The 13,588-nt window shown below is 40.4% G+C and overlaps 1 protein-coding gene across 1 annotated transcript in view; it reads right to left on the bottom strand.

The window, feature by feature from the left end:
- Positions 1-12,487, bottom strand: part of LOC109989895 (neuropilin-1a) — a 97,358-nt gene extending 84,871 nt beyond the window's left edge. Inside the window, exons 1-2 of the mRNA XM_020641809.3 lie at positions 11,703-12,487; positions 10,598-10,772 (exon numbers count right to left, since the gene is read on the bottom strand). Of these exons, the coding sequence (XP_020497465.2) occupies positions 10,598-10,772; positions 11,703-11,793 (266 nt within the window). The 5' untranslated portion in view covers positions 11,794-12,487. The remainder of the gene's footprint in view (positions 1-10,597; positions 10,773-11,702) is intronic.
- Positions 12,488-13,588: the final 1,101 nt, after the last annotated feature.

The following is a 13,588-nucleotide window of genomic DNA, read 5'->3' as shown; positions in this document are numbered from 1 at the left end:
AATATATGTCAACCCAGTCAGTATAAAATCACCAAACAGCTTGAATGTGTTTTCAACCAGTTTGTCAGCTTGTTTTTCCCAAAAATCAAACTAAATTCAATCACAACCTCATGGAAAACATCAGGGTAAAAAGAAAAAGCAGTAGGTTCATTTCACTTATATCACCAGTGACACTTTGTCTTGACATAAAAAACAGTTTAGTCGTAGTTTCATCAAATCTCTATGAGCTTGTAGGTGAAAATCTGAAGTTGAAATATATAGAAAATGAAGTGCTACAGTAGCAGCTAGCAGTAGGCCTAGTCTCTAATACAAAAAAAACAGCTTGGTTGTTGACAACTATCTTAACCATATGCTCAAGGCTAAGCAGCTAAAGTTACTAAATGAAATGAAAGGAGAGTTCAATTTAAGTTCGATTCAATATGTTGATGTTTTCTGTTCTCTTTCTCTTTGACGAAGCCTCTGAAATAGACAATACGGTTCATAAGCTGACATACAGAGTTAGCATAGCGAACATGGACTCAAGGACTCTGGCTCCAGCTGAACATTGAGGATTAGTTTTAAGATTAAGACCTAGCTGTGTTTGTCAGGAGGTGATGGAAACCAAAACAGACTAAAAAGGAGAGTAGATGTTTGACTTCTGTGCAGAAACTGGCACTAGAAATTTTGAGCGCACGTACTGCTCTCTCTACTGTACATAATAGGCGGGTGTTGGTTAGCATGTTACTACATGCTACATCAGTAGCAGTAGCCTAGGCTTAGATATTGTTGTAGTTTATTTTAGTCTGTATTGACATTTTGCAAAAATACAAACATAAAAAAAAAACTACCACAATGATTGTTTCATTCAAGGAAAACAACAACAAAAAGGTTAAAGCTTAAGCTTATCATAGCTAACCTTTTTACATCAGGCTAACAGGCTGTACAAATATCATCATTGTTTACTTCCACCACATTTCTGACTTTAGTGGATGATTTCCTTAAATGGCAAGTGATTCAGAAATAAAGTAATACATTTACTCTGCACCTTTAGCGCCATTTTCTCTACCAGTTGATTCTTGCACACAAGTAGCCTATCATTGCAAAAATAGCCTCATCAGATTTTATGGACAGGAAAATTTGCAATCATCTCTGAATTCATGAAAGGCAGTGAACAAGACACAGTGACAGGAGCGACGTCGAAACAAAGGCACAAAATGAGCTGAAAACATGACGAGTGCAAAGAGAGTTCAGAGAGTGTGAGGACAGACAGACAGAGAGAGAGAAAGTGATGGGATAAAAGAACGACAGAGCCGCCTGAGGGTGGAGTAGGAGGTGGAGGAGGAGGAGGAGGAGAAACAGCGAGAGGTCTGTCACAGAGGTCAGTATTACACTGACCATGCCAACAGCCTGCAGTCCTCTCTCACTGAGTCTGTCTGTTCTGCTCTCCTCTCTCTCTCTCTCTCTCTCCATCCCTCTGGTTCTCTCCTCATCTTCCTTTCTTTCTCTCATGTTTACGCTTCTTCTCAGAGTCTTTTTCTTATTCAGCAGATTACTTTTACTGTATATCCCTCTTCTTTACTCTCTTCTTTCTCATTTTTATTTCTAACTTTTCATCTTAATTCATCCTTTTAATATTTGATATTCTGTTAAATTCTCAGTGAATGACTGGGACGCATTTAATTATTAAATTCACGTCATTTGTTTGTGTTTTTTCAGCTCAGCAAGGGAAATCCCAGACAAAGACGCCTTTGCAATGTAAGAAGTGTAGTCATTTTTGAAAGAAAGATGGTATGAAAAAAGGGGGATTCATGTAAATTGTAGATCAGTAGTTTTATGATTTTAGCGATTTAACAAATCTGCAGAGATAAAATGTATTTAGCTTAAATTGGTCATTTTTTATAACTACTTCTGAGTTAAATAAATAAATGATTCAACTCTACAGTCTCTAGAAACACCTTAGACTGTTTTACTGTTTTGAGAAATTAACTGGAAAACAAGAGATTTGTCAGTCTAACACAGGAGACAACAAAAAGTTGAGATAAGAAGGGACAATTGCTCATTCAGACGACAAACAGGAAACCAAACCAAATATCCATCTTTCATTGACCCAATTCTCATGGCTGATGTGTGCTTCAACGTCACAAAAAAAGAAGGAACAAAACAGAACAAACAATAAAAAAAAATGTTTGGGGGCTCACGCCTCCAGTTTCCTTGGAAGTGAACCATTACCTAACCATTTTGTGACAGCGGCGCATTAAATCTTCCTGTTTTTTGGTGGATAGTGTGCAACTGAAAAATACAACCATCTGGAGGGGCTGATTTTATTTAGTTTAAACTCAGTCTGAATGCAGAGCACGGGGCGGCTGGTGAAGCAACGCCTCAGTCTAAAAAGCCACATAAAAAAGGCTGAGAATCAACAGAATATTTGTGATGTGGCACATTTTTTGGGAGTCCCGCAACACAAGACTAAACAGCTGGCAGCGTTGTTTTGCCCTTTCATAAAGAAGAGGTCGGAAAGAATGTGCCGGGAACTGAAGTTTACCAAACTGTATATCCATCCATTCAGCAGTCCGGCCCACAATCCCTCCAGCCATCTCAAGATTTATACATCCTTCCAGCAATCTCATCACACAACATATCCATTCTTCCACTCAGTCGCCCCAATGTTTCATCTCTTTTAGTCAACCATCCCTGCTACTTACTGTATCATCATCCAGAAATGTATGAGTTCAATCATCAATCCATCTATTCTACTTATCAACCCTGCCATACATTTCTAATGATCAAGCAGTAGGCTACTTACATCCGACTCATGCATCCATTCTTCTATCATCAAGAAACCCCTTTATCCATTGTCCAGCAATGCATATAGATTATGACATCCATGTTTCATCCGTTAGTTGATCCATTAGCGCAGCCTGAAATCGATCTATCCGTCCAATTAACAATAAATCCACCACTGTATACATTGATCTATTGACCTATCAATCCATCCACTGCATCCATCCATTTCTTTACCCTTCATCCAATGTCAAATAGTCCATGCTTAAGTTAATTCATCCAAAATCTACCCACAAGTTGATCCAACACCGCTTCTGCTATCCTTCTATCCATCCATCCAATTAACAATCAATCGAATTAGTTGTTTATCCATCTTGCCATCCTTTCTTTATCTTCAAACAATCCAGTCCTGCATCCCAATATCATGTAGAAGTCCTATTTATTTGTTGATTTTTGGAAGTTTTGAATCGATTTAAAAAAAAATTCCCACCTCTTCCTGCATCCCAATATCATGTATATCTTATTCATATGTTGTCCATCAGTCCATGCATAAAGTAGAAACATCCTTTCACGGTCTAGTAATCAGTGGATCCATCACTGCAGTCTGGAAACATCCAGTTAACAATTAACAGTCAAAACATCCATTAACAGACTCCTCTGCTTGCCATCCATTATCATTCAACCAACAATCAAATTCATACATCCATTATTCTATCTGTGCACAATCTAGAAAATGTTTATTCATCACCCAGCAGTCTATGCATAGAATTATCCATCCATTTAAGTTGATTTGTGTGTGCAACCTGCGATCCTTTCATTCATCCATTTCACAATCAAATGGCCATTCTTTACACAAACCCATCTATATCTCCATCCTGCGGTTCCTCATTTAATATTCCAACAATCTGTCCCTTGGTCGTCGAAAAAAAAACAACCTTTAACATATCCTTTGTCCAGCGATCCTAATTTAGTCTCATTTATTCCAAATCTATCCATAAATTGATCCATTACTGCATCCTCCTGTCAATCCAAAGAACAATCGATGTATACAGCCATTCATGGATGCATCAATCCTGCCATACATCACCATCCAATAAGTCATCCATCAGATCCATCCATCAATTACATTTTTTATCCATTGTGTTGATGTCCATGCATAAATGTATCCATGCAACACCAATCAACAAGTTGATTTATCAGTGCAACATGCCAAACAATTTTTTTTCTGTCCTGTCCTGTCCTGCCGTCCATTATTATCCAATCAACCGAGCTACCATGTACTTATTACATCATCTAGAAGCCCTTGATTCATTCTTATGTCCATCAACATGCTATCCTTCTGCCCACCCAATAAATAATACATCAATTGATCATCTAGTGACACTTCTGCGCATCTGCATCTAATAATCCATCAATCGTTCAGTCAACCTTTCTTTTATTGTTGTTCGTTATCTTAGACACTATATTGCAAAATACCTGTTTTCCCTTTTAAAGCCATAATTATCAGTAAATATATTTACAAAAAAAGAGACAAAAAAACAAAACCCCAGACATACTTCGTAAATAACACAGACTGTCTGTTCATTTTCACCATGGGATGGTCAACACATTCTTATGTCCATCAACCTGCTATCCTTCTGTACACCCAATAAATAATCCATCAATTGATGCTCCAGTGGCACTTCTGCACACCTTTTTTTTTTTATTGTCCTTCATTATCTAACACAATGTCCTTACAGAAACATATTCCGTTTTTTTGTTTAGATAGTTGTGTGGAGAAAAAAAAGTTAAGTCCCTGGAGGCTTTATAATTAAAGTCCTTAAAAAAACTGAAGTTATTCAAACAGCCACTTCAGGCAGGCTTCAAGAAATGACTTAATCTTGAAAGAAGCAATATTAAAATGCCCAAATATATAATAGAACTTAACATGTTTACAGCCTGATACAAACACTAATGCTTATTTTGACATTTAGGAAAACGGTGAAGGAGTTGAACTATTTTTATGACTGATCTGTTTGAATCGTGTTGAAGCTAAACTTTTTTATAACTAAGACAGTGGGTGATTTGAATGATAGGCGAGTAAACCAGCTGCGATAGGGAGTCATTGAACTTGATAAAACTTGACCTCATGAATATCCAACCTCTCTTCTAAATAAGCCTAGTACATGATTTTAAAGAAAACTGAGGATGGCAATGGCCCAAAAAGCCGTTCTTGAGGAATTGAAACGACCCTATAGTTAACTTCCCAGTGGTTACTTCCCCTTATTCTTTGCAATCAGTGTAGACAGCACATCTCACACATTCTTCAAAATCTCCCAAAGATGTTCAGATAAGTTAAAAATGTTTGACTGTTAAGGCCAAAGCTTGTAATAGTTTTTAAAAGCTCAATGACCCAATAATGCAATATGTATATAGTAACGTTTTGAGGGGCCATTCTTGTCTTTATTGGATAGGACAGCTGAGAAAAGACAGGACATGTTGGGAGATGAGAGTGGGGGACGCCATGCAGCAAAAGGTCGGACTCGAACCCACCAAGGACAAAAGCTGCTGTGGGTGCACAACATGACCTCTATCTGGCATCCCAATAATACATAATTTTACAAGTTGGTATGTCCATTGAATTTTCTTGATTTGTTATGTGAGGGTGTTAATCTCTTTGTGTCCCTGTGAGCACATCACCGCACAGGAATCTGCAACGCGTGCACAGTGTAAGTGTGTTTGCACCACAGAGTGCACATAAAGCATACTGTAAGTGATAGAAAGTTTGGTCGCCTGTGTGCGTATGTGTGTGTGTGTGTGTGTGTTCTGTATGTGTGAGGCGGCAGACTGTGCCAGTGCGACCTCATGTAGGAGGAAACAGTTCAGCCTCAAAAGAGATGTCCCAAATTTATCCCGCCACCGACGCATGTTCCTTATCCATGCCTGTGCTCTATTTTACCTCACTCCGCAGGGAACCTCTTTGTCGGCCTCGCTATTTCAGACGTGGACATGAGACAGGATCTGGTGGCGCTCCAGATTGGCTACGGAGGCAGAGCCAAACGGATCTCGGAGTGTCTGGACAAAAAGTGTTACTGCGCTTCCCGTCTGAAAAAACCAACGTCTGCTCAGTGAGCGCAGATTGTGTCACTGGAGAGTTTTTGTGGAAGTAAAAGGTTGTTGTTTGAATTATCACCCAGACGGACTGTTTTACAGAAGCTCGCAAAAGCCTTTTGAACCACAAATTTAGCCAATTAACCTCAAGTCTTTTCTGAAAGATGCAACAGAGTGCATCTGCTTTCACAACTTCATAAAGTTTAACTCATTTTTGATGATAAGAGTTCATTGTCCCCAAACTGGTGGATCGTCTAAGCCCCGTACAAAAACTCCACAAACTTCCCTCCAGCATGAATCACATCGGCAGAAAACATTTCCCATTCTTCAAGTATGTATTTTTAAACAAGCTGTAATTACGGATATCATAATTACAAAGCGTGTGCACCGTGTGTGTGTGTGCGTGTGTGCATGGTGGAGGATATTTTGTAACACAGATGTCGGAAATGTAGCGCCGGCGTTTGCTTTTTTGGCTTCGCCGGGTGCTGTGGCTTCTTTGTTTGGCTAGTTAAACTGCAGACATGTTTCTCACAGCACTCGAACATGTTTGTTCCATTTTGGTCCAGTAATTTAATTATGGGACCGGGAGAGATAGGCAAGCTGTGACTGGCTATCTGATGAGGCAGGGACGGGGGGGGGGGGAAGGGGTCCAACAATGCATTTCAGTCAGGAGGGGAAAATTTGAACTAAAGATAGCAGATAGTGAGTTAGAAGAGTTGTTATTGGAAGTGTCCCGTCAGTAATCTAAATGCCACTGGCTTGATTTCCCTATGCAACATTCATGGTCCCTCAAGCTCAGCTGCAATGATATTGCATGTAGTATGATTTTTACACTGGGTTTTATGTAGGGTTGAAACTACTATTGATGTTTTCACACTGAGGTATTTTGAAATCGATGACCGAGTTGTTAATTGCACTTATGTTTCCACTGTGGCTGTGATTTATTTGATTGGCTGTGGTGCTGTCTTTCTGTGTGTTGGTCTGCCAGCCCCAGGAACTGATTGACCCATCAGTGGCCCACTCCCTCTAATGATAGGCTGAGAAGAGACCTTCCCCACTGTTAAAAGCAGGAAGATGACGTCGCTGCAGCACATGTTCCTCATCTTTGTTAAGCTGCTGTTCTTCGTTTGTTTTGTGTTAGTTGTTGTATTGATGAATCACCGGTTGATTTACAGGAAGCATGTTTTCTCATGTTTTTGGTTAGATATGGAGGTTGGTTGCTCAGCTACAGGAGTGACATGGATTTTCCGCACACGGATTTGGACTCAAACTAAAAGTTAAGCGTATCAGCGGAGGTGGGAAGTGGGTTGTATTTTGTTTTTCGTTCATTTACCAGGTCAGTTTGTTTCAAGAGCAGTCAGACTCGGTTTTCATGTTTGAGCACCGATTCATCCTGAAGTTTATTCTTTCTTATTCTTATTTTCACTAATATGTTGCTGTACTTTAGTTCTTTAGTGTAAAATAAATTACTTTCTGGTGAAAACGTTAAAAAGTTGCCGTGGCTGCTTGGGGAAGTGAGGGATTTGGGCCTTTATTCACGTTGTGCCGTGACCTCCCCTAGACCAGCAGAACAACTTCAGAGGAAATTTACCAAACACTTGCTGGTTTCAGCGTTTTAAAAATGAGGAATTGTTTTTCCTCTAAATTTAAATGTTTTTTAAAACTTTTTTCTCAATTTTCTTGCATAAATGTGTTCGTTGATAGTCTTTTGTTTCTTAGTTTGTAGCTCTATATTTTCTCACCTATGCTGCATATTTAACCTCTTTGCAGACCAACCTTTTACTTTCTGTTGATAGGAGATACAAAAATGTAGCTTTGGAGCTTTCGTGTAACTTAAATAAGCTGTTTCTAAAAGGCGTTTATTGAAAGACCGGTTAATTATTTGCTTTATCGATTCACCTTGTTAAACAAAATATCCCCCCAAAAAATGCCCAAAGTGACACCTTCAAATGACTTTATTGAAGTCTGTCCAAACCCACAGATCTCAGGTGATAGATAGAAAAATCTCACATTTCCTAAGGTGGAACCAGGGAACTTTAATGCATTGGCTTTAAGCTGGCTTTAATGATTTCTTCATTGTTCAACACAAATATCCTATTGATCGACTTATTGACTTAATGATTGGTTCTTTCAGCTGGACTCTACATATGCATTAGATTCCTGAGGATGAAATTCCCAGCTGACCTGCTCCTCTCTGCAGGGACATGGGGGAGGTCAAAGGCCAGATCTGGAGCTGATATGACTTCAGTGTCTTGCTCGGGGACACTTCACATGCTTGCCGTCCCATGAGGCTTCAGATTTTAAAGCCAGACTGTCATCAGCAGAGATTCAAGTCCAAACTTTAAGACTTTCAGATTCATAGTTAAACATTATGTTCTGTGCCTGTTTCCAATCGGGGGAATTACAATATTTTGGAGCTGAAGCTGAACCCCGGTGGCATCAAAACGCTGAAATAAAAACTCTTAAATATCATCTCAGGAAAATTTTTAAGTGGGTCTTGCGGTCTCGCCAAAGGCTTACGGCCCGGCTCAATGGGCATATTTCGAACATTTGACTCGTTCCCAAGAACAACACAGCCTCCTGCCAAGTCAGAGAGAGAGACATGAGCTGCACACCCCGTCATCATCCAACACAAACTCACACAACAAATACTGAAAACCGATCGAGCAAAACGGGAGAGGGGCCCTATAAGAAAAACAGCCAAATGATCTGTTACGGTGGCTGCAGGGTGGCCTGCTGGCTGCCGGACGGTCACAGGTTTCAATCCTTTTGGCTGCGGAGAAGCGTGTCAATCTTAATGTGGAAATGTGTGCTCTCCTGACTGAAGGCGGACCAAGACGAGGAATGTGAAGCCAACATAAACAAAGTCAGAACACATAGAAAAATCAGCCTGAGAAAATGATAAAGAACTGGATTTTTTTCATCTTCTTTTCCACGTTTTTAGATTTGAATTGACTCAACCCTTTGTACCTGTTAACCCTCCTTTTGTTCTTTGTCAGAAGGCCTCTCACTGGATACAAACATATACTGAAATATTTAGCACATAAACTCTAATTAAATCCTAATATCGTACTTTACAACCACCTTATTACAGCTCATTAACCTGTGGGGAAAGTGATTTAACGAACACAATAAGACTCTGTTGGTGGTTTTCTCCACAGTCCCAACCACCTTCATGAAACTTTATCACCAGGATTTACAACATTTCATTACCAAAGCAGCATTATTACATACTTCTACTGCTCCCTGGGTTATCACAAAAAGATAAGGTCACTGCAGAATGAGGTTCTGCTGAAGGAAGCTCTCCTGATCGTCGGCTAAAACCACTGACTGAGAAAAAAAAAAATGGTGTGTAATCCATCGAAAGACACAAAATATCCACTATGTGTCCAGAAAGCTAATGGTTTATTAGTCCCTTGGTGGTTGCAACATGATCCGATAGTATTGGAGGAGCCCATCTGTGAGACGGCCAGCGGTGATTTACACAGGAGCCGTTTATGGAGCTTTTAAAAGAGACAGAGGAGCCGACATAAAAACAGGCTTATTTATGGAAGAGGAGGGAGAGAGGCAACACATGGGCTGTTGTGTGGATGCACACAATCCAGTGTGTGTCTCTGTGTTAAAGAGAGGGGGGGATGTGTGTGTGTGTGTGTGTGTGTGTCTACGGGCATGAATGTTTGTTTACATGTCGTGTAGGGTGATGCCATGAAAAAACACACAATCAGACATGTGAAGGAATGATGCATGTTTGAGTGTCTGTGAGGAAAATTCATTTAGTTTGAGAAAGTATTTAAACCAAAGTGACCCCTTTGTTTGGTCAGTGCAGAGAAATAAGCCACAGATGGTGACAGGAAGTAAGGCTACACTAAAGTTTCTGTGTCCGAGTCAACTCATTTGACCTTTTCTGGAATCAAACAAACAATACATTTGTCGATGAAACCAGACAGAAAAGTGCATTAATTGTTTGCAGGACCCATGATGATATCACCAAATAGATGTTTTTGTTATAACCAAACAAAGAAAGGAAGTTTACTTCTCTTAAAAGATTTTTAAAAAAAGGTTTCAAATCTCCATATTTACAAACTGAAACCACTGAATTTTTGGCATTTTTACCCTCCATAATGACTAAACTGTGGCCTTGTTTGTGGCGATCAACTTGATGAACGATGCAAACTGCATGCTCTGACTGACAAAAACACACCAAACATGAAAAAAACAGCTTGAGACAAAACCATCATCTCATGTTTGTGTCTTTTTAACCATCTTCAAACTTACAAAAGCAAAACAGCCTCGCTTTCAACACTGTTGATGTTTTAAGTCGATCTTTTTCTGCAAGCAAACTTTTCAGACAAACAGGTTTACTGCCTCCGAATGAAAAGCAAACACAATTTCTATGTTTATGCAACAGGCAAACTGAACTCCATCAATAAAAAAAGCCAGTTCACACTGAGTTTCACTGCCAAAAGAAAAAAAAAACACATCAGAGGCTCTTACCATGGGAGACCCTCCCTCTTTATCAATGAATTACAAGAACCCATGTAACACCCATTTCCTCTGAACTAACAGCCAGAAGCTTCAGTGCCACAGTATATCTCATCCCTGCACCTTGACCAATAGGGGGCAGAGTTTCCCACTGTATCCAGGCAGGATTGAGGAGGAGAAAGGAGCAAATGAAGGGGGTGGGAGAATGAGAGAGAGAGAAAGAGAGAGAGAAAGAGAGAGAGTGAAGTGAGGAGTGAACTCTTACTTGCAGTCTCGGTCCTCCAGATCAAAATGCGGGTTGAAGTTGATGAGGATCTTCTGACCGGGCTCCGGGGCTGTGATCACCCACACGCACTGCTGGGAGGGCGGGTACGCGCCGGGATAGCCCGGGGAGGTCAGGTAGTCCGCGGTGTGGATCTCTATGTTCCCCCCGCATTTGTCTGCGCCGCAAGAGAAGACAGAAAGTTGTTCAGCTGGAGGATAAGACACGGACTTTCCCGGGTCTTGTAGCTTGCGCACAGATTTGGACTCAAACTAAAAGATGTATGTGTGTCAGCAGGGGTGGGAGTGTGCACACAAAGACCTCATACTGGGAATCATAAAAATCACAAATTAAAGGAAAATGTCTTAACACTCAGAAAGCTCCCAATTACGCGCAAATCCTCCACCCACTAGTATTTACTCTAAATTCATGTCACAAGAAATTCCATCAGGCTAGAAAAAAAGGCATTAAATCTCCCACACACACTCTTTTTTTTTTTTTTTTTGACAAGGTGTGTTTAAAGTGTTCCCCTGCATCCCTGACAGAAGGTGTGATTACGCCCGTGTGGATGAGGTGGGCTGGCTGCAGCTGCTGCCGCTCCTGCGAACAGGCAGGATGATTGAATTACATTTTCTCAATGAATGATTTATTAATTTGCTTGTAAAGCCTACATCATGCTTCAGTGAGAACGCGCGTAAAAAGCTACAGAATGCGTACTTGAATATCCAAAGCGCAAAGAAAACGTGGACGATAACGCGTAAAAATGTGGACTAAAATCAGTTAAACCTTCTTCTTCTACGTCTGCGACAACATTATTGTGATTTTGAGGTGATTGTTTGACACTTTGTGGATCTGTTTCTGTATTGCTTCATGTTACAACAACAGGTTTTCGCACAATATCTATGAATATTTTCATATTTTATTGTGATTTACAGTAAAAACAGGGGCTTAACTTGAACCTTTGCAGACGTGCTCTCACCGTGTAAGCAGAGGCATAACAGGTGAGAGGAAACAAGGCTGCAAAATTATGCAGAAACGGATCAATATTCAAGCAAACTGCCTGTTGTCGAGCCACATGCATTCATTCATACAAGCAGTCAACACCTACCAGTCTGAGTCAACGAAGCAACCGAGATGACTTGGGCGAAAAGGAACAATAGCAATCCACAACGCATCCTTAGATTGTACAACACAGACATTCTGTATTTTAAAGAAGGTTTAAAAAAAAACAGTCCAGGGGGATGTTACGTCCGAAAAGGGAGAAGGAGAAATAATGTGTGTCTCAAAGTAGGAGATCTGGTTGTCGTAGGGTCCCCAGCATCCTGCGAGGCTCAGCAGCAGATCCCCGCGTCAGTCAGGCAACAACTTGCCATCTCCTGCAAAACCAAAAAATTAATAATCCAAACGTAGGAAACAAGAATCAAAAAAGGGGAAAAAATCCGTCAGGAGTGGCAGCTGTGTGCCTCTGATTCTTTGTCAAACCTCACAAAAAGGAGCGAACACGTACTTCCAAATGGATCATTTCAAAAAAGACAAACCCAGAATTCAGTAAAAAAAAGAAAGAAAAAGAAAGCAGCACCGAGGATCATCGGAGCGCTGCTCTCAGCTCTCCTGATCTTTACTCCTTATTTCAGTCCAGCTCTGTCTTTTTCTTCCGCCTGTGTCTGTCCGCGGCGTCTGACTGACCGTCACAGCAGAAATGTCAGAAATACAAGGCGAGCCGTGAAAGTAACAGCGGAATTTCCACTCCCCAAAAAATTCCTTGCTGCTGCTGTTAGAAGGCAGTGTGCGCGCAACCGGCAGCCACCGACCCACCGACCGCTACAAGGAGCTCCAGAGCAAACTGACACCGGTGCGCCCTCTGTGCGCTCCCGACGCATGCGAGCAGGGAAACTGCGCACGCAAACTCCCGCTGGCATGTGAGAGAGTGAGTGAGTGAGTGAGTGAGTGTGGTAAGAGGTGTGGGCAGTGTCCACCAGGCAGAGGCGCGTTCACATCTGATCTTTGTTAAGCAGAGGAGCAAAGGATTCAGAAAATGATGTATTATTATCTTCCTTTTTAGGTGACCTACATCTGATTGCGTGCTCCACTGACCGAATGTGTTCATGTTTGTGATTTAACACTCGGCTTTTGGTTGTTTCTGTGCTACAAACGAAAGGGGACTGGGCACAGTATTCACAATAGGAGAATAAAAGCTGGATCCTGTTTTATGTTTGCACATGTAATCGCACTTTCTTTCTCTGTTTTTACAAATAAAACCTTGACTGAATTGATCTGATAATATCTGAAGTGTCCTGGAAGTTGACATACACTTTGTAGCTGTGCAAAATGTCCTGCTATGTTTTTTGTTTTTGTGTTTAAAGTCAAATGATCAGTAATCATTTTTGGCATTTTGATGACGTATGATAGGACAGCACTGTTTTATTATTAGATTAATGTCATGAGGACATCTATATTTATTATCAAAAGCTGAGCAGAGAGACAAAAGCAGATTACAGAGAAAGACAGATGACATGACAGACAACAGGAACACCTTTTATATTTACTATACTGTAGATTATGTGTTGTGGATTATTTGTCTTCATCAATGTCATGTCTAATGTGTTGTTTGTTGTGAAAATATCTAACAATTAGCACAATGAATGACAGTGATTTGTCATCTAGTGTTATTTTTTCCCCCTCAAAGCATTGTCCAAATATTGATCAAATTGTCCCTTGATGCTTTGGTAGAAGTGTTTTTATTGAACTGCCCTGCCAATAAAAAAAGACATGCATTGGATTTATACACAAATATAAAATTATGTATAAACTACAAAGCATTTCACAAAAACATCCATAGATGTAATGCATAGAATTCACATTTTTTAAGCTCTATTTTTGGGCTGTTTATGCTTTTTTCTTTTTATTTAGAGCTAGGACAGTGGATATAGTCAGAAATCAGGGAGAGAGAGAGAGTGAAAGAGTGTAGCCACAGATCGGATTCGAACCTAGGCC

The sequence above is a fragment of the Labrus bergylta genome, chromosome 4 (assembly GCF_963930695.1).
Source record: "Labrus bergylta chromosome 4, fLabBer1.1, whole genome shotgun sequence".
Taxonomy (NCBI): domain Eukaryota; kingdom Metazoa; phylum Chordata; class Actinopteri; order Labriformes; family Labridae; genus Labrus; species Labrus bergylta.
The sequence above is the reverse complement of the archived record's forward strand: the minus strand, read 5'-3'. Positions and strand labels throughout refer to the sequence as shown.